General features: G+C 42.0%; 2 protein-coding genes, 1 long non-coding RNA gene and 1 other non-coding gene across 5 annotated transcripts; 3 read left to right on the forward strand and 1 right to left on the reverse strand.

Moving 5' to 3' along the window:
* Window positions 1–1,358: 1,358 nt before the first annotated feature.
* On the forward strand, window positions 1,359–4,769 carry dohh (deoxyhypusine hydroxylase/monooxygenase). Of its 2 annotated transcripts, none has more exons than XM_053504285.1 (6): window positions 1,359–1,440; window positions 1,669–1,734; window positions 2,781–3,060; window positions 3,169–3,245; window positions 3,396–3,648; window positions 3,788–4,769. In XM_053504285.1, the coding sequence occupies exons 3-6, from the start codon at window positions 2,787–2,789 to the stop codon at window positions 4,102–4,104; spliced, it is 921 nt and encodes a 306-aa protein (XP_053360260.1). In that variant the 5' UTR covers window positions 1,359–1,440; window positions 1,669–1,734; window positions 2,781–2,786; the 3' UTR covers window positions 4,105–4,769. The 2 variants fall into 2 exon arrangements, with proteins under 2 accessions (XP_053360260.1, XP_053360261.1); XM_053504286.1 differs by having other exon boundaries at window positions 1,381–1,440; window positions 1,673–1,734.
* Window positions 4,770–7,800: 3,031 nt separating this feature from the next.
* On the forward strand, window positions 7,801–15,966 carry LOC128530286 (uncharacterized). The gene is made up of 2 exons (XR_008361123.1): window positions 7,801–8,085; window positions 14,429–15,966. It is a non-coding gene; the product is annotated as an uncharacterized LOC128530286 (long non-coding RNA).
* On the reverse strand, window positions 15,759–15,830 carry trnaa-cgc (transfer RNA alanine (anticodon CGC)). The gene has a single exon. It is a non-coding gene; the product is annotated as a tRNA-Ala (tRNA).
* Window positions 15,967–17,027: 1,061 nt separating the features above from the next.
* smim24 (small integral membrane protein 24) lies at window positions 17,028–23,547 on the forward strand. The gene is made up of 4 exons (XM_053504380.1): window positions 17,028–17,233; window positions 21,176–21,305; window positions 21,578–21,719; window positions 23,286–23,547. Exons 2-4 carry the CDS (start codon window positions 21,239–21,241, stop codon window positions 23,380–23,382), a joined length of 306 nt encoding a protein of 101 aa, XP_053360355.1. The 5' UTR covers window positions 17,028–17,233; window positions 21,176–21,238; the 3' UTR covers window positions 23,383–23,547.
* Window positions 23,548–24,269: the final 722 nt, after the last annotated feature.

The raw sequence follows: 24,269 nt of genomic DNA on the forward strand, positions 1-24,269 counted from the left end.
GTATTACAGTCACTATCTTATTCTGCCACTCCAGAGTTCCTCATCCAACACCACAGCTCCTCTCTCGGCACCCTGTCGTACGTTTACTCTAAATCTCTAAAGACACAATGCAACTCCCTGTTCCAGCATCCTCAAAGCAAATACCGCATGTGTTGTACTCTTTCTAGGAATGAAACCATATTGCTGCTCACAAATGCTTACCTCTGGCTCGGCAGTTTTATGCCTCTGTAATTGCCACAGCTTTGCACATCTCCCTTGTTCTTAAAGATGGGCACCAATACACTTCTCCTCCATTCCTCTGGAATCCTCTCGCTCTCCAAGATCTTGTTAAAGAAACTAGTCAGAAACTCTACTGCCACCTCTCCTAAGCACTGCCGTACCTCCACAGGTATGTCATCAGGACCAACAGCCTTTCCACTCTTCATCCTCCTCAACGCCCTTCTCACCTCACACTTACTGATATTTGCTACTTCCTGCTCCACAACAGTCACGTCTTCTACTCTTTGTTCTCTTTCAGTTTCCTTATTCATTAACTCTTTAAAGTTCTCCCTCCATTTTCCCATCACCCTCCTGGCACTTGCGAGTACATTTTCATCTCTTATCTTTAATCACTCTAACATGCTGCACATCCTTCCCATCTCTATCTTTCTGCCTCGCCAACCTGTACAGATCCACCTCACCCTCCTTACTGTCTAGCCTGGCATACAAGTCCTCATATGCTCTTTGTTTGGCCTTTGCCACCTCTACCTTCACCTTACGCTGCATCTCCCTGTACTCCTGTCTACTCTCTTCAGACCTCTCAGAGTCCCACTTCTTCTTAGCTAGCCTCTTTCCCTGTATACACTCCTGGACTTCCTCTTTCCACCTCCAAGTCTCCTTGTACCCTCCTACCTGTCTCCCGGATCACATTGGCTGTAGTTATTTTACACACCACCACCCTGTGTTGTCTGGCTACACTCTCCCCTACCAACAGTCACTGATCTCTTTCAGATTACAACACCAACACAAGATGTAGTCCACCTGAGCGCTTCTACCTCCACTCTTATATGTCACCCTATGGTCCTGCCTCTTCTGGAAGAAAGTATTTACTACTGCCATTTCCATCCTCTTTGCAATTTTTTCCAGTAATTTGATGACAAAAATTATTGATACTTTGACATACTATTATGTTTCTAGAATTAAGAAAAAACATAATAATAATAATAATAATAATAATAAGACGACGACGAAGAAGAAGAAAAATAAAAATGGTATTTTATTTTCTCTAAAATTACTTTAGGATACGTTATCATTCCTCCAGGCCGGTAGGTGGCAACAGCGCACCAAGTCGCGTTTAAACCGTCTTCATAAACCCATGAATAAAACTTTTTTCTTCCGGAAGTAACAGCATGGAGAGTTGGATGTTAACATGTTAGCAGAAAACTCGTGTTGTTATTATTAGTGAGTATTTTTTCTTCTTCTTTATGTTACACAGTATTACCAACAGCCTGGTTAAGTTTTATGTGTTGAACTGATGAAGAGGATCACGAACCGAAACTGTGTTAAATTCTCTCATCTTCACGAGGCATGGCTGTTACAGTTAAAGGGATGACGTCACATCAATAATTAACACTGATGCTGGTTACACCTTTAATGGTTTTTAATAATTTTTTTTGTTTTTTTTATTAGCTAGGTCTCTACTGGATCAGCAGATCAACTTTACTGCTCACACCTCCTGTCATTAATCAACCTGCAGTAAGTCTGAAGAAGTTACTGATGATCACGTGACATTTATGATAAGAAAATAAATAAATAAAAAGGTTTTCTCTGTATATTTGGCCAGAATTCACTCTTTTAATAATTGTCTTTACATTGATGGACCAGAAACCAGTCTCAGAAAATGTCATCTCTGGATGTCTGTAATATAATTTAGCAGTCTTTATATATATATAATCTGCCTGAAATTTATTTAACCTGCAACATAAGTGAAATCAGAATGTTTATGTTATGAACAGTTATGTGTGGGATTTAATAATCTACTGTAAAATAACCTACTAATGCGCTACTGTCTCAATGTAAACAAACACCTGCACCAATAGATATTAATTAGAAAAGATAAAGTGAATATTTTGACTGGGATTAGTTCATATTTTCACTTTGGCTGAAATAACAGCGCTGAAGTGGTATAAGTGAATTTTAACACGCTGGAGTGGTTTTAAGACAAAACTTCATCTTTATCCTTTTATCTACTTTTTCCATTTCTCATCTGTGATTCACTCTCCGAAGAGTGTATTTGTTTGACCATCAAAGAAGGACAACTTAGTGTAAACAAGGCGTAAGATACTCAACCTTACAGAATGGGATTTCTTTGTATTAATAAGTTAGACAGTAAGTTCTGCTGTACAGAGAGACACACAGACATGTACGTGGGCTTCAACCTCAAATATAATAATAATATCACTGATTACACTTCAGGAAAAGAAAAACTTTGTATAAATATTTCAATACTAAATTCATTGGTATACATTATATATTGATATACTGTATATAATATTATGGTATAATATACCAAAATAATGTTAATATTACGAATAAACATAAAACTATTCTTGGCTGCCTCTGTGTCTATCCTCTGATAGTGCTGCATATCTTGAATTTCTTCTTTTTTTTTTTTATGAATATTGAAAAAGACGTCACTTACAAACTTTATCCCCTAAGCATTTCACTGCATATCGTACTGTGTATGTGACAAATAAAATTTGAAATTGAATGTGATATTTTATTTCATCTATTATTTTTAGGGCGTCATGGCGAGCGATCAGGATATGGCCGCGGTGGGACGCATCCTTGTGGACAGCCAGCAGGAGCTTGCCGCTCGTTTCCGGGCTCTGTTCACTCTTCGGAACCTGGGCGGAGCCGAGGCGGTCAGGTGGATCAGCGAGGCTTTCTCGGACGAGTCCGTGCTTCTCAAACACGAGCTGGCGTACTGCCTGGGGCAGATGCAGGACGAGCGAGCCATTCCTGTCCTCGAGAAGGTACTGAGAGACCCCAAGCAGGAGCCTATGGTCCGACACGAAGCAGGTGGAAATCTTCAGTTTTCTTGGGATTGATCTGATCGAGCTGTGTGTTCTAATGTGGCTCTTATTGGAGGAGTTGTTGAAAGTGAGATGACTTTGTACATATTTCCAGGTGAAGCCTTGGGAGCTATTGGGAATCCAAAAGTGATGGAGTTACTGAAACGGTACTCAGAAGACCCGGTTGTTGAGGTATCTTTATGTTTTACATTAGAAATAAAATGATATATAGACTGACTTAACATTTTTATTATACCTAAAGAGTAGAATAGATATATTACCCTATTTCCTTTCTCTGACATGCACTGAGCCCTGTGTGTGTGTGTGTGTGTTGATGTGCAGGTGGCAGAGACGTGTCAGCTGGCTGTCAGGAGGCTGGAGTGGCTGATGAACGGCGGTAATGCTGAGAAATCGGAGGCTGCAGACACGAACCCTTACTCCTCGGTGGACCCCGCTCCTCCAGCGCAGAGGAAGAGCGTTCCCGAGCTCAGAACGCAGCTCCTGGACGAGAGCCTGCCCCTGTTCGAGCGCTACAGAGCCATGTTCGCACTGAGGAACCTTGGCAGCGAGGAGGCCGTGCTCGCTCTGGGAGACGGTGAGGAAGGGTCGAGGATTTTCTCCTTAGAATTAGTCTAAAGAAAGAAAAAAAAGATGATTGTCCAGGTATTTTAGGAATTTCCTTATAGATAAAAAGAATGATGATATCTGTCCTTTCTGTCTTCGTTTTCCTGCAGGCCTGCAGTGCAGCAGTGCTTTATTCCGTCACGAGATCGGCTACGTGTTGGGACAGATGCAGCATGGGGCGAGCATCCCTCAGCTGCGCGCCGCTCTGGAGAACGAGACCGAGAACCCCATGGTGCGGCACGAGTGCGCCGAGGCGCTTGGATCCATCGGGCAGGACGCGTGTCTGCCCATCCTGCAGCGCTACCTCGGGGACAGCGAACGCGTGGTGAAGGAGAGCTGCGAGGTCGCGCTGGACATGCTGGAGTACGAGAACAGCGGCCAGTTCCAGTATGCAGACGGACTGCTCCGAGTGAACGCCGCTCAGTGACCCGTTAGAACTTTAGGACCTTGGCGTCCTTATAGGGACGAATACTCAGCCGAAACTGTTACCAAGTAAATCTGTGAGACATTTACTTTACATTTACATTTACTGAGAAATATATAAACCTGAATATATATTTTTTGGGTGAGACATGACGTTGTTGTGTTTATGTAAAAAAAAAAAAATAGACGTGAATATTAATCATTGTTGGATTAAAATGATTAAGAATATACAAGTTAACAGGGCCGAGTGGATTTTTCCCGTCCTGATTTTTCTTCCTAATTTAGTCGTTGCCAGTTCCCACCTGTCTCTTTGTTAGGACACTCTCAGATCAAGGAGACAGCTATCACCCTGGGAGGACGAAGACTATGACGTGGCTTCCTCTGAGGCACGTGAACCAGCCGACCTCACCTCCACAAACTGCTGCTCACACAACGTCAGGGAATGACATAACACACCCTGAGGACATATTCTAGATTAGGATTATAGGGACTGATTGTCCAGTGTCGCTGTGACTGATGAGAGCGCGGGCGCGGCAGTCCTTACAGCTTCTCCAGGTTCTGATCGCACTGAGATCAGATTATTTATTCCTAAATCAGGATCATGATGTTTGACAAGGTCATCTGGTTATTTCTTTTGTGCTGCTTCTGTTTTTTTGAAATGACAATAAATTCCCCCCAAAAAAGAGCATCTATTCTGCTTCTTTTGTCCTGCTCACTTTTTAAGATAGGAGTCGATTAGTTTAAGGTTTATTTGCTTTATATTTCACTCCAAACAGTCACAGTAAGGGTATAATTTGTGTTTTAGTGCCTGAATAGTAAAGTGTTTACGATGTTTGTTTAGCCAAAGCAATTTGTGCAGCGCGTTTAGAAAGTCTCTCTACACGTCTGTTGTATGTATTCGAGGAGTCTTTACTTAACGTGTGAAAATGTTACCCATCAAGGAACAAATATATCCACACATGGATGTAGTCCATGAGAGTTTTAAGCCTAAAAGTTGTCCCTATTCACAAAATTCTTAGGATTATGACATTTTCTTAGAATTTCCCCTTAAATTTAGGATTAAATCTTAGTCAAGATAAAAATGATTCACTAAACATCTTAGCCCTAAAAACAGTTCCCAAGGTAAAAATTGTTAAAAGTAGAGAGAAGGACTGTTAATAGGCTTAAGAGTTTCTATAGCAGAGAAAATGTTTTTACTTCCTTCCATCTCTCTTGGAATCGACTGTACTCATGTGAACTGGTAAAAGCTGAGCCGTTTTGCTCCCATCAATCTGGGCCTGAATTCACAAAGCTTCTCAGAATTCTCTCAGAGAGCTCCTATCTTAGCCTAAAATGTCCTAGCTGGGAGTCTTAGACTAAAAGTGATTTAGAAAACTTCTTAGAGCAACTTTAAATAAGGTACAAAAACCTTTATCTTAGTGAGGGGGTGTGGTCGACCCTGTTGCTAGAGATGATGCAGCAATTCAAGGACTGTGATTGGTTAATAAAAAAAAATAACCTAGGGTTAGGAGCTGTTTTTAGGGCTAAGAATCATTGTGAATCATTTTTATCTTGACTAAGATTTAATCCTAAATTTAAGGGGAAATTCTAAGAAAATGTCATAATTCTAAGAATTTTCTTAGAATTCCATCACTAGGAGCAACTTTTAGGCTTAAAAAGGTTTGTGAATACGGGCCCTGAAATGGATCACGAGTAATAAAATCAGTATGATAAATAAATGTGAGAACTTAAATATGGTAACGACTGCGTGGAAATTGGTTTCAGACCCATTTTCAACATTTGGCTGTTTTAATTAACTTTAAGATATTTAGCCCATAACAGAAACTTCGCAATAAAGTTGCCTGTAGTCATGATTATACAGTTTTTCTTTATAAACAAACATTATGATCTCACTGTCTATTCTATTATCATATGTTCTATGTTCTCAAAGAGCCCATTTTAAGACCTTTACAGAGGTTATTTTTTATCAACCAATCACATTCCTTGAATTCCTGCATCATCCCTAGCAACGGGGTCGACCACACCTCCTCACTAACATAAAGGTTTTTGTCCTTTTCAAACTCAAAATCGCTCGGAGAAGTTTCCTAAATCACTTTTAGTCTAGGACTCCCAGCTAGGATTTTTAAAACTAAGATAGGAGCTCTCTGAGAGAATTCTGAGAAGCCATTCTGCGAACGCCGTTTCGCTGGAGTTTATCTTCAGCTCACTTATCTTCCTCATCTGTGTTGCCAAAAAGAGCAATCAGGGGGTCTGGTTCAGGATTGCATTTCAATATATACGACAAGATTTTAAAGACATCCCTCCAGAATTTTTCCAAATTTGGGCATGTCCAGTACATATGGATAAGAGACGCCTTTTCGTTTTTATATTTATTACAACGAGGATCGACTAGTTTGTTATTTTTGTTCTGATTCTGTTGCAATTTTAAGACTTTAAACCATAAAAGTTGAGTCATAAGTCGAAAGTTTTATACCTTGGCTTCACAACTGAATTGAACACGCGTAATTAAATGTCACTGGTTTCTCACTTAAAAACCAATCACAGCATTTAAACAATAGAAACTGATTTCAAATACATTTTTAACATTTAACTTTAAATTAAATGCAAAAAAAAGCTGTATTTTTACTGAGCACAGCATATCTAAAAATTTTTATTTATTTATTTATTTTTTAAATTAAAATAAAATTTTACAGGTATGTTTTGAAATAGTGGACATAATACAGACATGATACAGTATATACAGTATATATAACACAATTTGTACTGAAGATAATATGACATCTAAGACTTTTTCACAGTAATATTAAAATACAAAAAAAATCACAGCTTTTCGGACTTTAAGGGTTTCATATCTTGTCTGTATGATTGTGGTTGATTGGATGCTGAGTAATAAAGACATGGCGTATGGTTGTGCTGACTCTCTAAAGCTGATGCTTTTAGACCAAATGCGTTCACGCAACACAAAGGCGCTTACGGTGCTGATAATCAGGGATTTTCCCCCCTTGAGCAGGAGGATAAAGCCGCGTAAGCGTAGCTAATCCCGCACAGCCAGGGGTCCGTCTCATCAGTTCGGATTTTTACGTCCACGCAGTGTGTAATCTGAAATGAACTCCCAGCTGGTTAGCTAGTTAAAAACTATTTGTTACCGCAAAGTTTCATTTAATCCTAAAAAAAGGAGCTTCATCTCTCAGTCTGTTATAGAGACTTATACAACTAATACCTTCTTATACTGATTGGTCTTTGTTTTCCTTCACTAGGACAAGAAAGGATTTTTTTTGAGCACTCAGCATGTCCTGGGATGAACCTTTTTAAAATCATAAGCATTAGAAAGGAATTAAGGTCTTCAAGAAGCTGCAGAGAAACCGAAGCCTTGACAGAAACCTGGAGCTGGGACTGCGATCGGACCAAGCATGCTGCACCCCATGATGATCGGCATCCTGTTCATCAACTCCTCCATCACTGTTGGTTACTGGGCCTACATCCTAACACAAGCCTTCTGCACCAAGACCGAAGACGAGGACGATCCAGAGTGAAAGAAGATTCTCCGAGAGGAGTTTGGAGTGGATCTTTTTATTTTTATTTTTTACGTATTTGTTTTTATGTTCACCAGTAAACTCATTTCAGATCATCAGCGATTTAGCTTCAGATAATTCGTCTTCACCAGTAATAACTAAAAGCATCTGCTTTCTATCAGGACACACACACACACACAATACTGGCTGAGCTCGATTTCCCTCTCCCTCTCTCTCAGGGTATTATGGCTTATTTTGGCCGAAGCGAAGATTAAACCGCACAGATTTCTCGACTGAACACCGACTCAGACTTACACACAGTGCTCGCTTCTGTCCTTTCACTCTTCATGTGTTAACAGATTGCAAAAAATACCCTGGTTTCATCCAGACGCCGTATACGAGATCTCCTCGAGGTCAACCGCTCAGGGGGACGACTTCAAAGGACAGAAGTCAAATAGAAAAAAAGAAAAAAGGTAAAGTTGATATCTAGTTTTATTTTCCTTCTCGGTCATACACAATGCAGAAAAACTGACATTAAGATAAGAAATCATGAATAATCGGTCAAAACATGGTATAGGTGATAAAAAGTGTCTGATCAAGGAGAAAAAGTACCTATATATAGTTTTCTATAATACTTAATGCTTTTTATTTCCTGATCCATGCTTCTTCATTTTTTTGTAAATATGCAACACATTTATATTTTTATCAGATAAAAAGAAACACATTTGCTAAATACAGTTTCATGCCCTTTTATGTCTGTAGTGTCCGGAACTTTTTTAAATTCGAATCTTTTAACGATCTTAACTGTCATTCAGATGAAACTTGGCTGATTTAGATTTCACATGAAAAGACAAAAACCTGAAAAAGTGTTTTATCCTAAAATGGTAAAAAAAATTTTGGCAATATAATAAATAATTATATATAAGATCTCTCCAAAATGTCTGAAATAAGTTTGGTCACATCCATGTTCAACTTCAGACAGAAGTAGCTTCTTTGGCACACAGAGATTTTCTGTATTATATGTATAACATAAATAACAAAAATCAAAATCAGCAGGAATACTGTGTTTTGGCCGAAAGGAAAAATGATGTAATACGGTATTTCTCACCATCATTTCGAGACATCTTACCTGATTTCAAGCTTGAAATGGTTTTTGTTGTTTATATTTGAGAATATACAGTATTTATCATCTTGCTACAAATATAAATGCTTGACATCAAGTCTAAATTGGCTTAATGATTTTAGTAACAAGAGAAATATCAGTAAAAAATTGTGTAAATTTAAGATATTTCAGATTGCTAAGATTTTTCTTTTTCTTTATATGTTCATTTATGAAAAATCTATTTTTAAAATCATGCCCTTCTTCAATCTCAAATTAATCAGCCCGAGTTTATTAGGGCTCCATAATCATTTCACTCATCAGTGACTGCACGCTTCTCTCCGTTCTGTCCTCATCTCTACATTTCATCACGATCTCGTTCCTAGGTGCCGAGTCTGAAGGATTCGTTTGGATATTTTTTAGATAAGGTTTAATTGCTCTACTGTACGGTCTCTGCATGTCCTGTACAAGGACAGGGGGACAAAGTACAGTATTAGTTCAGTATAAGTGCACCACACAGGCATGCAAGAGGTTTAGTGAAAAAATGAATGCACCAGTATTTGTTAGATTTTTGAGCAAACTGGGTTTAGCTATTAATACAATAGGCATTCAAGTCAAAGCGGGACTTTTGATTCTACAGAATAACAAAACACAATTCTGAGAGTGAAAACTCTTTTTATTTCTCTATAATCTCCTGCTACACTAATACACTCATCCCAGTGTTTCACTAGTGCTTGGACACCATCAAGGTAGAAAGTTTTCTCAAGTATATCTGAGCCATGATCAGACTGCTTGCTTTACCACTGGCCTCCCAGGAACTCCTTTAATGGCCCAAATATGTGGAAATGTCTTGGAGCAGCGAGGTCAGGACTGTACCGGGGATGTGGCAATAAAACGTTTGCACCATTCAAATGTTCTACTGCGGCTAAGAGTCTCATCACCGTACTGTAGTCTTTTGTGAATGTCCATCACTTTCTTGCCTTCATTCATTAAGTCCTTGTTTGACTTCAATGTCACTCTTTATCATTACTTGGTTGACTTTCCTTTAGCTGCTTCTCTTTATGAGCAACAACTTGCCTAGGTTTACACTTTCAGACTTGAACATGGGTCTATTACAATCTGCGAAGAAGGAAACCTTTAGTAGCCGTAATAATGGCAACACATTACAGACATTATGACTGGGTGTTTATTTTTTGCATGTCTGTGAGGACGTTATTGTTGTAGGGCAGAATGTAAGCACTGTGAAGAAGCATGGTAGGAAACAAATGTAGTGGACTGGAACAGGATGAAAAGATGAAAAGAACAATGAAAAAAAATCTCACTACCAAGAAAGTGATTGCAAACTATGAAACATTACTATAAAAAGAACAAATGGAAAAACTTAAGCAAAAATAATTAAAAGGACAGAACAAAAGAGAAAATGATTGATGAATATAATTTTTTTTTAATAAGGGAACAAAACAGGATGAACAGAAAAACAGACCAAAAAGAACAGAAGAGAAAAATAAATAAAAGAAAACAAAAAAAAATGAATGGAAACAAGTAAAAAAGAAAAACTAAAGGCATAGGATAAAAGGATAAAACTAATGAAATAAAAAAGAACAAAGCAAATGACAAAATAAAAAATAAACAAACAAAACAATGAAGCACAATAAAAAAGAACAGAATGAAATGGAAGAATGGAAAGAAACAGAATAAAATGAAGGAGATGAAAAACAGACATTAAATGGAACTAAAAGAGAACAAAAAAGAACGAAGGAAATAGAACAAGGATCAAAGAAAAAGTTGATCTAACAGAATGGAGTTAAAAGAACATAATGGAAAAGAAGAAAGAGGGGGAATGAAAAGAAAAAAAAAGGGACATAAATTAATGGGAGAGAACGGAAAGAACAGAACAGCACAGATCATAAAGAAAGTAATGCATAGAACGGACCGGTACAGAAAAAAATTTTAAATGGAAAGAATGGAATAAAGACAAAAGAATAAATAAAAAGAAGAAAACATTCCTTTCTCAACACTTTTCTGGACAGACATTAGATTTTATTAAAAAAAAAAATGCTGGAGACTTCCTTTAAATAATAAACTGCTATAATGCTTTCACTTGGAATAACAGTATTAGATTTTAATCAAACTCTATTGATGGATTAAATCTAAAGCAATTTGTACATCTTGATCACCGTGAGGAGAAACGTGGAGCTGTGAATGTGTCTGCTGTGATTGTGTGGATTAGTGAGACTTGTGTGCATGCAGGAAGGTCAGAAAGGATGGATGAGTAGGTTTAGGTGGAGATTGAGGTCAACTGTGAGAGGATAAGAAACAGCCAAGAGCCGCGGACACATCCGTTAGCACGCCACAGTGTCCAGAAAGCCGGCCCGTCGGTTAGTAAGAGTAAGGAAGAAGGAAGACTTTCAGACATGCATCCTCTCATGGTCGCCATCATAACAACCAACACCTCGCTCTCGGTCATTCTGTGGAACTTCCTGCTGTCCCAGGTGTTCTGCAAGAAGATTAAAGCAGCACCAGTATCTGCGGAGAACGTCCCTGTCTGAGTGAGCAGCATCTTCATTTATGGGTGTGTGTGTGTGTGTGTTAATGAAAGCATGCAGATCGTTTCTGTTTCTTACTTGGTGGTGGGCTGGTTCCAGTTACATGATCGCATCCTGACTTTGGGATGCTATCTGTGTGGAGTTTGGTTCTGCATGGGATTCCTTTAGGTTCTTGGGTTTTCTCCCAAATGCTAGAAAGTGAATTAGCCTTGCTACATTGCCCCAGGTGTGGAAGAGTGCGTGAATCTGAATGGGATGCAATGCCACTGTCTGGACATGTTTATTGCTCTAAATAGTCACAACTGTATTCAGATTCCAAGCTTGATGTGGGTGTGGTCTAAACAGGATGGCTTTTTTTAAATTCATTTTTAAATAAAATATAAACCCTGCCAGGCGGCATGGTGGTGTAGTGGTTAGCACTGTGGTCTCGCACCTCTAGGGTTAAAATGCCAGCTTTGTGAACCATCATAAATGTGCCAAGGATATTTTTCATTCTAGCTCATGATGTTATTGCTGCCTGTAGATTTAAATCCCAAATGAACAACAACGGTAAGAAAAACTTTCAAAGGAACTTTCAGAGGAACCAGAATTAAAATGAGACCCATCCTCTTCTGGGTAACACTAAATAGGAAAATAAATACCAGCAGTAGGTAAGGTGTTCACATGATGTTCAGTACAGTAAGTCGCCTACATACGAACATTTGAGTTACGAATTTTTGAAGATACGAACATGCGCTTGCTCATGTTCAATCATGGAAGTTAGATCAAATGTTTGAAATACATTGCCAAATGTGTGCAGCATGCATTCTTTGCAAGTGGTTGTGGTGTCCCCAAAAGCCCAGGATGTCCAGAAGGAAGCGTAAAAGCAGCGTTAATGAAGCTGGTACTGCTAAGAAGCACCAAGCAATAACAATGGAGATGAAAGTAAAAATAATTGTGAGAAATTGAGATATTAAAAAACAAGAACAAAATCATGCAACATACGAAGTCTGCTGTGCCATTATTAAACTGTACTGTGATATACAGTACGTGGTAATATACATGTATATATAAGTGGACTTGCAAACAAATTCGACTTATGAACAAGCTCTTGGAACGGAACTCGTTCATATGTAGGGGAGCGTTTTTATGGTTACAGCTCAAATCTACACTATAGAGGTAAGGTAAAATAAAAAATTTGTCACAAAAGGAAATTGCTCACAAATGCAGAAGCTCCAAGCAGAAATCAGAATCACTCAGTCATCCGTCATCCATCATCCATACCACCAAATGTCACCTCCTTCATCATCTCACCTTCTACTCATTTAACCTCCCATCTGCTGTACAGTACATGAATTATAACTGATGACCGAATGTTGGAACAGGAATTCACTCTAAGCTGTGCTGGAGCCATGCCACGCCCCGAATTCCAGTATAAAGAGATCCACAATGGTTCAACCCGACATCCTGTTTTGAGACATCTCCTTCAGGAGGCAGTAAATCAGGATGAACACTACTTCTCCAGCTATATCCCACCTGCCCGAGACGCCATCATCATTCTGCCCAAACATGTGCTGTACATCCTCATAGGGCTGGTCATGATTATTGCGGGCACCTACGGCATCACTGGTCATCTGATTAAGGATCTGGCCCATGATCTGGCAGGTAAATGTTGTCTACTACCACCAATGGTTGCCAATGGTTCCATGGTTCAAGTGGAATCCGCAAGTAAGCTCTAGTCTGCTGAGAAGTTTGGACAGTATTAGAATGATATTTTACAGTTTGAAACCCTGGCCTCCCAGGAACTCCTTTAACGCCCCGAACATGTGGAAATGGCTGGGAGTGAGGTCAGGACTGTACAGGGGTGTGGCATTAACTCCCAGCCGAGTTCCCGTAATATGCAAATGATGGACAGATGCGTCTCTTCCGCAAGTGGGTTAAAATCTTTTGTAAATGTCAATCATTTTTACACCTTGGTTAGCACTAGGGCCTTGCGCCTCTGGAACTGTATACATGGAGTTTGCATGTTCTCGGTGGGTTTCCTCCGGGTACTTCGTTTTTCTTCCAAAGTCATTCACATTAGCCTAATTGGCTTTCCCAAATTGCCCGTAGTGTGCGTATAATTGTGAGTGTATATGCTTGCGTGGATTGGCACCTTGTCCAGAATGTACCCCTCCCTGTGCCCTAAGTCTCCTGCAATAGGCTTCAGAGCCCCCCCAATACCCTGTACAGCATAACACAGTTTTCACCTTCATAAAAGGCGTCATCAGCGAATACTTACCACGGAACATCAGCGTCAGCGAGATGTCCTGCGTCTTAGCACTGGATTAGCCCGGTTAATGCAGGACGGGTCGGATTAAACATTAAATTACTGCATGCACGCCAAGATCAGGATTTAGGTGTAAATAATGCTTAACATTAACATTAAAATACCTTTTCTAAATAAAAACAAGCCCTTTTATGCAAAATGATTAAAAAGCCAAATCAGATCAAGATATTTTTTGATATAAAGTTTTTTTTTGACGGTTTAAAGAAGGCCGTAGGTCTGCGAGTCACGACCCCAGCCGAAGTGGATCCAGTAAACATTCAGCTAGTGGAGCACCTGATCCTTGAAAATCGATGGATAACTTGTCTCCAAATTGCACAAGAGACGCATCTGTATGCGTGAACTGTACACACACTCATTTACCAACGCCACTTACGCATTACAGGATCTCGGCTGGGAGTTATTTCCACATCCCCCGTACAGTCCTGGCATTAAAGGAGTTCCTGGGAGGCCAGCGTTTCAGATGTGAAGCATGGTTCCTGTGTCCTGAGAAAACTTTCTACCTTGCTGGTGTCCAAGCACTAATGAAACGCTGGGATAAGTGCATTAGTGAAGCAGGGGATTAGATAGAGAAATAAAGGGACAATCGCAAAAAAAACCAGTAACTGCACAATCAAAATTTTATGATTTCACGCCTCTTGTATAATAGTATCCTTGACATAATTGTACATATGTTAGGACTGCTGTATAATGTATTGTACGATGTTGGACAGGTAGCTCAGCTGCACTGAAAAGAGAATTTGCAATGAATCTACTGTAGAAAACAACACAAATCTTTATATATTTCCCTAAAAACAGTCAAAAGTGAGAAGACTAAGCCTGAAAGGGTTAAAGCACCAATAATGATTGTCTGCATTTCCTAGCAGATTGGCTACTCGGCCCGGACCTGAAGGAGAATGAAGCGGAAGATGAAGTGGTGGTGGGGTCTTTTGGACAGGAAGACAGAGCAGAAGAGAGGAAAGCCGGAGAGAAAAATAGTCACAGATCCACCAGCGGAGACAAGAACAGTCCAGGAGTTCAGCTTTTACTAACAGCCTGACCACAGTGTTAGAATTTCCCCAAAATATACCAAATAAATTCCAGTGGTTTTAGATTTCTCCTGCTGTCTGACCTGCTGAACAAAACCCCTCCTAAACCTGTCCAGGTTTAACAACGTGCTTTTAAACAGGACTTTATTCAGGAGTTAGCTTTAACCTCTTTTAGATGTGTGCAGAACCTCAGCTATACATAAATGCTCCATCTGTAAAAGTGTGTCTAGTAACACTTTTCTCTAACGTCCACATTATTATAAGCATCCGGCCAAAACATGGTACCGGTGCTGAAAAGTGTCTCACCTACAGGAGATAAAAAGTAAATTTTCAGTCAGGATCATATAACACTATTTTTCATAATACTTAATGCTTCTTATCTCCGGATGCCAGCTTTGTTTTTGGTAAATATGCAACACATTTATATTTTTATCAGATGAAAAGAAACAAATACAATTTCACGCCCTTTTATGTCTGTAGTGTCTGTAACTTTTTTAAATTCAAATCTTTTAATGATCCTAACTGTCTTTTAGATGAAACTTCGAATTAGATTTCACATTAAAAGACATAAACCTGAAAAAGTGTATTATACTAAGATGCTAAATTGTTAAGATATTGCAACATAAATCTGACATGGTTACGGACACTACAGATTTTTTGCTATTGTGAGCTTTTACCAAAAATCGATTTTAGCAACTTTTTTCTTATAGGTCATATGCATCTAGGAGCTTACATCAAGTTTACTATCAATAATTATAAAAAAAATATGAATAATTTACATTTAGAATGAATATTGTTTGAAGCGAGACATAAAGTCATCTCTCCCAAACAGCTAAAGTTAGCAACTTGAAATTTTTAAGAAGCAAGATTTGTTACTTCTATGTTGCATAACTTGAAACTTTGAAACTTTAGAACTAGAAATAAACTTCAGAAGAAGCTTCTTTGGCACACACACACATTTTCTGTATTGTATAACATAAAAAAAATGGATACTGTGTTTGGGCCGAATACATAAGTTGCTAAGTAAATCATAATTTTTATTACTTTAAATACAGTAAATGAACAAGGTTTCGAGGTAACTGACTGTGATTTACAGCTGTGATGTATTTCTCACCTGTGTATGTAGGCTTGGACTATTTTTGCTCTCCTGTTAAAATGTGCTTTTTCATGGAGATGCTGGGGATTGAACCCAGGACCTCATACATGCGAAGCATGCGCTCTACCACTGAGCTACATCCCCACAGCTGATCAAGGCTACAATCAAACCCACCTTCTTTTAGATCATTTCACAGTTTAAGCCACACTAACTGTCCATATTGTATGTTTCTTTTCATTGTTTTTCTTTGTATGTAATAAATATCAAACTGTCGATGTGACTCTGTGTGCCTGTGTTGGTTTATTAAGCAAATTCAATTATCTAGTTTTAAAACTATTCATCATTTTTGAAACATTAGGTAGACATGGAAGCGTGTGTGTGTTAGGGGAAAGTTTGGGTTTGGGACAAAGAAGGATTAGACACTGTTGTCGTCAAACTGAATTAAAACCTGCGCACACACACACACACATTCACACGGACACACACACACTTCTCATCCAAGCAGAAGAGCATTAAAAATGATAAAAGTGAAAGCTGTGATTCAAGATTTTCCATTTTATACCACAATTTTTTTAAAATATCGATTCTAATTGGTCAGAAGGTGTTAAATTTTTTTAACAGCAGCTCCGACAGTTCTGGAGTTCTGGGTGTGCAACAATCTGTGGTTTTTTGCATATGCACTTTATTTATTATTATATATGCACTGATTATGTACTGAGTAGGCAGCATGGTGGTGTAGTGGTTAGCACTGTTGCCTTGCACCTCCAGGGTCTGGGTTCAATTCCCCTCTCTGTGTGAGTTTGCATCTTCTCCCCATGCTTGATGGGTTTCCTCTCACAGTCCAGAGATATGCAGGTTAGGTTAATTGGTGTTCCGAATGGCACCTAGTGTGTGTGCCCAGTGATGGATTGGCAGCCTGTCCAGGGTGTACCCTGCCTTGTGCCCTAAGTCTCCTGGGATCGGCTCCATGTCCCTACGACCCTGAATACAGGAGGAAGGGATAACACCTACATGAAAGATTTTCCGAAATTAGGATTATTCATCATCAGGACAGCTTTACAGGACAGACATTTTCTATCATTTTGCTTCCGGGACTTATACACTGAAACTGGTGAGGCAGAAACATTTCCCCTGCACCCCAACACGCACACACATACACAGGGAGTCCCTGACTTAAGAACAAGCTCAGTTTCAGGAGCATGTTTGTAAGTTGGATTTGTTCTTAAGTCTGACAAAGTGAGTCTTGTCACCTTTGACATAAATATACAATGTAAAGCATAGCGATCCACTTGACTAAATCTCTGTCCCCTTTTTCCAAAACAGTAACTGCACCTAAGGAAATGAATCTCACAGTGAAATGTGAAATGTAACAGCGTTGTCTCTGCGCCTTTAAATCGTGAGAGGAATCTCGGACGTCATTTTGACTCAGAGACGTTTTTTCACCATATTGGACTGTGAAATCTTGTTGAGGATTTTTTTCCAAAATTAGGATTATTCTCCATTAGGACAGTTTTACATCGGACTCCCGGACTGATTCACTGAAACCGGTGAGGTATATACTGTAAACAGTGTCCCCAACCCACACACACATACACACACACACACACAAACACGCACACATACAGTATACAGGACATTAGCCATTTTATACATTCACTGAGAATATTGTATAGAATTGTAAATATTGGTATTTGGTGCACTGCAGTGTATAAATGTTCATAGATACGCGTTTGTATCTGCGGTTGGGAACACTGTATACAGTATATATATATATTGTGGCGGGGGCGGGGTTTCGCTTGGGAACCATCATGCTTTGCGGGAGGGGCTGTTATGTGTTCACCCTGTTGGGAGAAGGTGTTTGGGTTACTGGCTTCAGCCAGGGTATGTGTGATGTGTTGTTGTTGTTTATGCTGCTGGTTCACCTGTGACGTGAATAAAGTACTCCCAGCCATTTGCATTGGGCAGCAAGTAAGATAACTCGTCTCTCCACCATCCTTTCCGGCGTTAAAAACGCTACATTGGTGTCAGAAGTGGGATTATGGAGAGTCGCGAGTTGGAGCGCACCCCGGAGGAAATCCGGAGGATCCAAATAGGCCGCCGAGTAGTAGAGCAGCTGAGGAGGAAGAAGACCCTCCCTGATGGGGCCAGCGCGGGCAAAGAGCGGCAGCGCCTCTGAGCCACTAGGGGCGTTCGCCATGGACCTGCGATCTCTCGCGCGCCAGGGCTACCCGGATTTCGGACACGGCCAGCAGGAAGAGCTAGCTCGTTGCGCGTTCCTTCGGGGAATCCGGCCGTACCGGCTTCGCGAGCACCTCCGGTTAGCGGCAGTTTCGGCGCATGCCGTTCGGCCTCTGCAACGCTCCCGCTACGTTCGAACGGTTGATGGAGAGAGTGTTGGCAGAGATCCCTCGCAACCGTTGTGTCGTCTACTTAGACGATTTATTGGTGCACGGCAAGGATTTTGCGGTCACGCTAGCTAACCTACGGGAGGTGTTTCTAGCTATCCGGCTGGCGAATTTGCGGCTCAATCCCAAAAAGTGCCAGTTGTTGCAGCAAGAAACTGTCTTTCTGGGACACGTCATTAGCGCTCAAGGGATTGCCACCGATCCAGCTAAAATTGCGCGGTACAGAATTGGCCTGAGCCGTCAAATGTGTCGTAGCTACGCACCTTTCTCGGGTTAGCGTCGTACTATCGCCGGTTCGTGAGGGATTTTGCTACGATCGCCAGCCCGCTGCACGCGCTCACGAGAAAGAACCAGCCGTTTCGCTGGGACAGGGAGCACGCGCGTGCGTTCACTCGGTTACGGGAAGCTCTGGTTACGTCGCCCGTTCTCGAATATCCTGATATAGCTCGTACGTTTATTCTCGACACGGACGCGAGCGATGTAGGGCTGGGGGCCGTCCTGTCTCAGGTTGCCGGGGGCAAAGAGCGTGTTGTCGCTTACTTCAGCCGCGCGTTGTCTGGGCCGGAGAAGAATTACTGCGTCACGCGGCGCGAGCTGCTAGCGGTCGTCGCGGCCCTTAAGCATTTTAGGCCGTATTTATACGGGCAATCCTTCTTGCTGCGGACCGATCACGCTTCGCTAGTGTGGCTGCTTAGTTTTAAAGAGCCCGAGGGGCAGTTAGCGCGTTGGCTCGAGCGGTTGCAGGACTATCACTTTACCGTTCAGCACCGAGCGGGAAAATTGCATGCTAACGCCGATGCGTTATCCCGCCGGCCGTGCAGCAAAGAGCGTTGTCGACACTGCGAGCGGGTTGAAGAGCGTGTGGGTGGTCACGACATCGAACACACCCCGACCCCCGTGAATCAGAACATTCTCCCTGCGCAGTCTTCCGAAGCCCCCGTCGGTAATCGGCCGTCCGAGCCAGCGTGCAGCCGAGTCACTGCGGCACCTAAACCATCGCCGGTGGTCGTTTCCCCTTTGCCACAGATGGACGGCGATCAGCTAATAGTCGAGCAGGAGAAGGACCCGGCGCTGCAGCCGGTATTAGGTTGGGTTAACGCGGGCCAGAGACCGGATTATGCCGCCATTGCCCACCTGGGACCAGAAGAAAAAGCTCTCCACTCGCAGTTTCACCGACTAGCGTTGCGGGGGGGTTTACTCTACCGCCAGTGGGAACGGCCGTGTGGCGCTGGCGAATCTTTTCAGCTGCTGGTGCCGCGGACTTTGCAGGCATGTGTGCTGGGGATGGTTCATGGGCACGCAGGTTCGGGACACTTTGGGGTAACTAAGACACTGCGGCGGTTGCGTGCTCGGTTCTACTGGCCGGGTTGTCATACTGATAGCGAACTTTTTGTTCACAGATGCGATGTCTGCACGGCAAAGAAGGGCCCTACCCAGCGCTCGCGAGCACCCTTGCAAGACTTTCGGGTGGGGGCGCCCGTGGAACGTATGGGCGTGGACATTCTGGGGCCGTTTCCCATCTCTGATCGCGGGAATCGTTATGTGCTGGTGGCCATGGATTATTTCACTAAGTGGCCGGAGGCGTTCGCTGTTCCGGATCAGAGCGCTTCCACCACGGCTCGAGTGCTGGTGGATGAGGTGTTCAGCCGATTCGGCGCCCTGAAGCAGTTGCACAGCGATCAGGGGCGTAACTTCGAGGCGGAGGTGTTTGCGGCGGTGTGCGAGCGCCTCGGGGTGAAAAAGACCCGCACCACGCCCCTGCATCCACAAAGTGACGGCCTCGTGGAACGGTTCAACCGAACACTCACCACCCAACTCGCCGTGCTGACCAGCGACCGGCAAAAAGACTGGGACGAGCATTTGCCCCTCGTGGTTTGGGCGTATCGTACAGCGGTGCAGGAGTCCTCGCAACTGACGCCAGCTGCGTTAATGTTCGGTCGCGAGTTGCGCACGCCTGTGGATCTAGTGTTCGGGCCCCCTCCACAAGTGGATTTACCCACGAAACCAGGTTTGGAGTATTTTTGCTCATTAAAAGACAAACTGTCCCGTGTCCACGAATTGGCGCGTAGACACTTGGCGGACGCCGGGGTTAAGCAGCGCCGCGCGTACGATACTCGCAGCCGGGGGCGAGACTTTGCTGCTGGGGAGCAGGTTTGGGTGTATTCCCCCGGAAGGAAAAGGGGGCTCTCACCTAAGCTTATGTCGCACTGGGTGGGTCCCAGCACGATCGTCGCACAGCTCTCTGATGTGGTCTACCGGGTGCGGTTGACGGGGCGGTCGCGACTGGTCGTGCTCCACCGGGACCGTCTGGCTCCTTATCAGCCCCACGCCAGGGCATCGTCGGATTCTGTGGAGGCCAGTCCGCCTCAGGAGGGGGGCGACGGGCCCCCTTCTTCCGCAACCAGACTCCGGCGTTCCCAACGCCGGCGCCGACCCCCATCACGTCTGTTGGACTGAGTGCGCCATGGTGACCGGGGACGGTCACAGCTCGGGTGGGGGCAGTGTGGCGGGGGCGGGGTTTCGCTTGGGAACCATCATGCTTTGCGGGAGGGGCTGTTATGTGTTCACCCTGTTGGGAGAAGGTGTTTGGGTTACTGGCTTCAGCCAGGGTATGTGTGATGTGTTGTTGTTGTTTATGCTGCTGGTTCACCTGTGACGTGAATAAAGTACTTCCAGCCATTTGCATTGGGCAGCAAGTAAGATAACTCGTCTCTCCTCCATCCTTTCCGGCGTTAAAAACGCTACAATATATATATATCTGTGTGTGTGTGTGTTAGAGGAGATTATATGTACGTAAGAACAGAATGAATATAAAATACAGAATAAGTTATTTATACTTTGTACCTTGGCTCCCAGCTCCAATGAACACTGATGTATAATGAAACTATAAAACACGCCTCTGCTCATGGGTTAATGCGCTGCTCCAATCTGTAGCAGTAAAAGCTGAGCTATTTATCTTTACAGCGCAATTACAAGGAACTCGATCAGATTAACCTGTGGTGTGTGTGTATGTGTGTGTGTGCAGTGAGGGTATAAAAGTAACATGCTCCAGTCCTCACTGTCGCTGCCCTTTGCTCTTCACAGACACATGCACATTCACCGCTATCAAACTGAAACCTGACAGTCAGTGGAGAACACGAAGCCGTCATGTCGTCCCTCAGGAGCGTCCTCGCTTGCTTAATGCTGCTTGTCTCAATCTGCCAGGCAAACACTGGTAAAAAAATATATTTTTTTCATTTGATATTTTATGGTTTCCTGAGTCGCTCCAAAAAATATGAAACTTTTTACGTAAAGTTTAAATGACTTCAATTGATTTCAAATGTTTAACATGGACCGTCCATCATACAAGACCCTGAAAATGAGCAGTAACTATATACTCTATAGATCATTCTGACTAAGCAGGAGAAAGATCATGGTTACGTTGCAATTAGTTGGCAAACATCTGTATGATAATTATGAACTTTTCATGTATGTGAACCCACACAGGCGGTCTGAGGGCCAGCACCACCACCACCCAGGGGAAAGGGTTGCTGACCAACGCGGTAGTGGGACTGGCAGCGGTGGCCGGCTTCCTCTTCATCGTCTTCATCCTCCTCATTCTGAAAAGGGTGTTTTTCAAGAAAGACACGTGAGTATACTGTACATCGTTACCCTTGTATGTTATATTCAATATTTCAATCTTCTTCTTCTCATTAAGCAGAAAGAGAAAACAGACCTATCAGAGAGATAAGTAATGACCAATTAAACCATTTGAAAGACAAATAAAGTGGACGATCTGAGAATTCTCACTTTGGGAACATTTCTACACAAGATCCAGCCAAGTCAAGAACACTCCCGAGCGAGTACAGTAGGTGCATCGTCAAAGTCGACACCGTCATTAATGTTACCTTGTACCAGTATGATTAGGGCTCACGATCCAAAGCATGTCACGCCATCTGTCAGATACAGTATGATGTAGGCGCGGGCATGCATGGCTGCCAGAGGTCCTGGGTCACTGGTGGTTATTGATGCTGCTGGTACAAGTTGTTGTTAGTCTTTCAGCTGTTCCTGTGAGAGGTCACCACAGTGGACCATTTGTCTCCGTCTAACTCTGTCTATCACATCTTCCAATGTCACTCCAACCTCCTGCATGTCCTCCTCCCTCACCACCTCCATAAACCTCCTCTTCAGATTTCCTCTTCTCCTTCTGCCTGGCATCTCTAACCCCTTCTGCGCACGTCCAAAGCATCTTAATCTGGCCTCTTTAATGGTTCCCCATAAGGAGAGCGCCCAAGACAAGGTTTTAAACGAGGGAACCGGTGAGGAAAGTTATAGCTGCTCGAATGTAATTGATAGTAAACAGAAACTAGCTTGTCTCATGGACATTCCTTAACAGTAAGTTAAACTATAAAGGTAAAGCACTATGCGTAATTATCGGCAAGTCGCTGTGATTTAAATGAAAAAATAAGGAGTTCCTGGGAGGCCAGAGTTTTAGACGTGAATCAGACAGGCAGTCCGATCATGACTTATTGAGAAAACTGTCCACCTTGATGGTGTCCAAGCGAAGTGAAAGTGAAACGCTGGGATAAGTGGGTTAGTGTAGCAGGAGATTATATAGAGAAATAAAGGGAGTTTTTATAACTTACCCACACATAATACTATAATAACTGTGTTCAATTATTCTCACAATATATAGTATTGAAATATATAATTATAAATATAATATAAATATAAATATTCTGGTTAGTCTTGAATTACAGATATTTCTATGTACAGTGGGGTCATGAGGTTAAGGTTTTCTTTATCAAAAAATAACACACCCTTCCTCTATGATGATATTTTTTTAAAATTTGGATTTAAAGGAACCACATGGCAGTGATCGATTCCCACATGGCCAAGCTGTTCTGCAGCTTAGGGAGCTTTTACGGCCCATTAAGTGATATGATGTTATCTTTGCACTTGCTTGGACGCCCTTGCAAGGTCTGGTACAGGCACCAAATCACGTCCATGACACACACACACACACACACACACACAAACACACACACACACACGCGCGTGTATACCACTCTGGCCAAAGCACAGTGATTAACATAATGATTAACCAACCTCCAAGGTTCAAGTGTTGGTCTATTTCTAATCTGTGGTCTATACCCGAGACATTCCTGAGACATATTGTAATTTAAACAACGTTTTTTCTCCTTCCCCTCTGCAGGGATGAACAGGATCCTGAACTGGAGGTGTGTGTAGGAAACGAAAACAAAGCATTCGAGGTGGAGACACAAGAAGGAGTGAAATGCACCAACCTGTAATTTAAAGGGAACACACATTAAACTCGGAGCACTTCATTACAACGTCTAGCGGATGTCTGATGTGGACTTTGTGTGAATGCTGTAAAGTACAAGGTTGTTGCTTGAATGAAGGATATACAATGGATTCGTTCTTTTATACTAAATGACCATGTGTACAGCTAAAGATTTGTGATTGAAGATTATAGGTCTTGCACTTTGCTCTATGCTCAAAATGAACATTATGCATTTTTCCTGACCCCGACCCTTGACATCATAATTGTTTATTATTATTATTATTATTATTATTATTATTATAGATCTATAATTTTGAATCATTTGAACATTTATATAATTTATCAATAACTAAGGTGTGAAACATTCACGTTTACAGTTTGTGATGCTCATTATTATTATTATTATTATTATTATTATTATTATTATTATGTTTCTGCATATTCTGCTGCTCATTGTCTAGACAACAACAAGGAAAAGGAATATTAAAACTGCACACACCTAATTCCCTGGTCTTTATTTCTTTTATTAGTTTTAAATCAATTTTCTACATCAAAGAACAATCCCGGCTTAGTGGTTAGCATTGTGGCCCTGCACCTCCAGGGTACGGGTTCGATTACGTGCTTGGTGGGTTTCCCCTGGGTATTTTGGTTTCCTCCCATGCAGATTAGGCACATTGGCGTTCCCAAATTGCTCGTAGTCTGTAAATGAATGTGTGACTGTTGACCAGAGGTCCTACCACAGTCATAAAATCAGACTACACGGGTTCCTAGATGGATGGATGGATGGATGGATGGAGAACAATCTTGAAGACATTCAAAATGACACTTGAAGACACTCCAAACTGTTGATGTTGAGATGTTGAGATGCTTGATTGGTGATTTCTAAAGCTGGTG

Source organism: Clarias gariepinus, chromosome 9 (assembly GCF_024256425.1).
Source record: "Clarias gariepinus isolate MV-2021 ecotype Netherlands chromosome 9, CGAR_prim_01v2, whole genome shotgun sequence".
NCBI classification, from domain to species: domain Eukaryota; kingdom Metazoa; phylum Chordata; class Actinopteri; order Siluriformes; family Clariidae; genus Clarias; species Clarias gariepinus.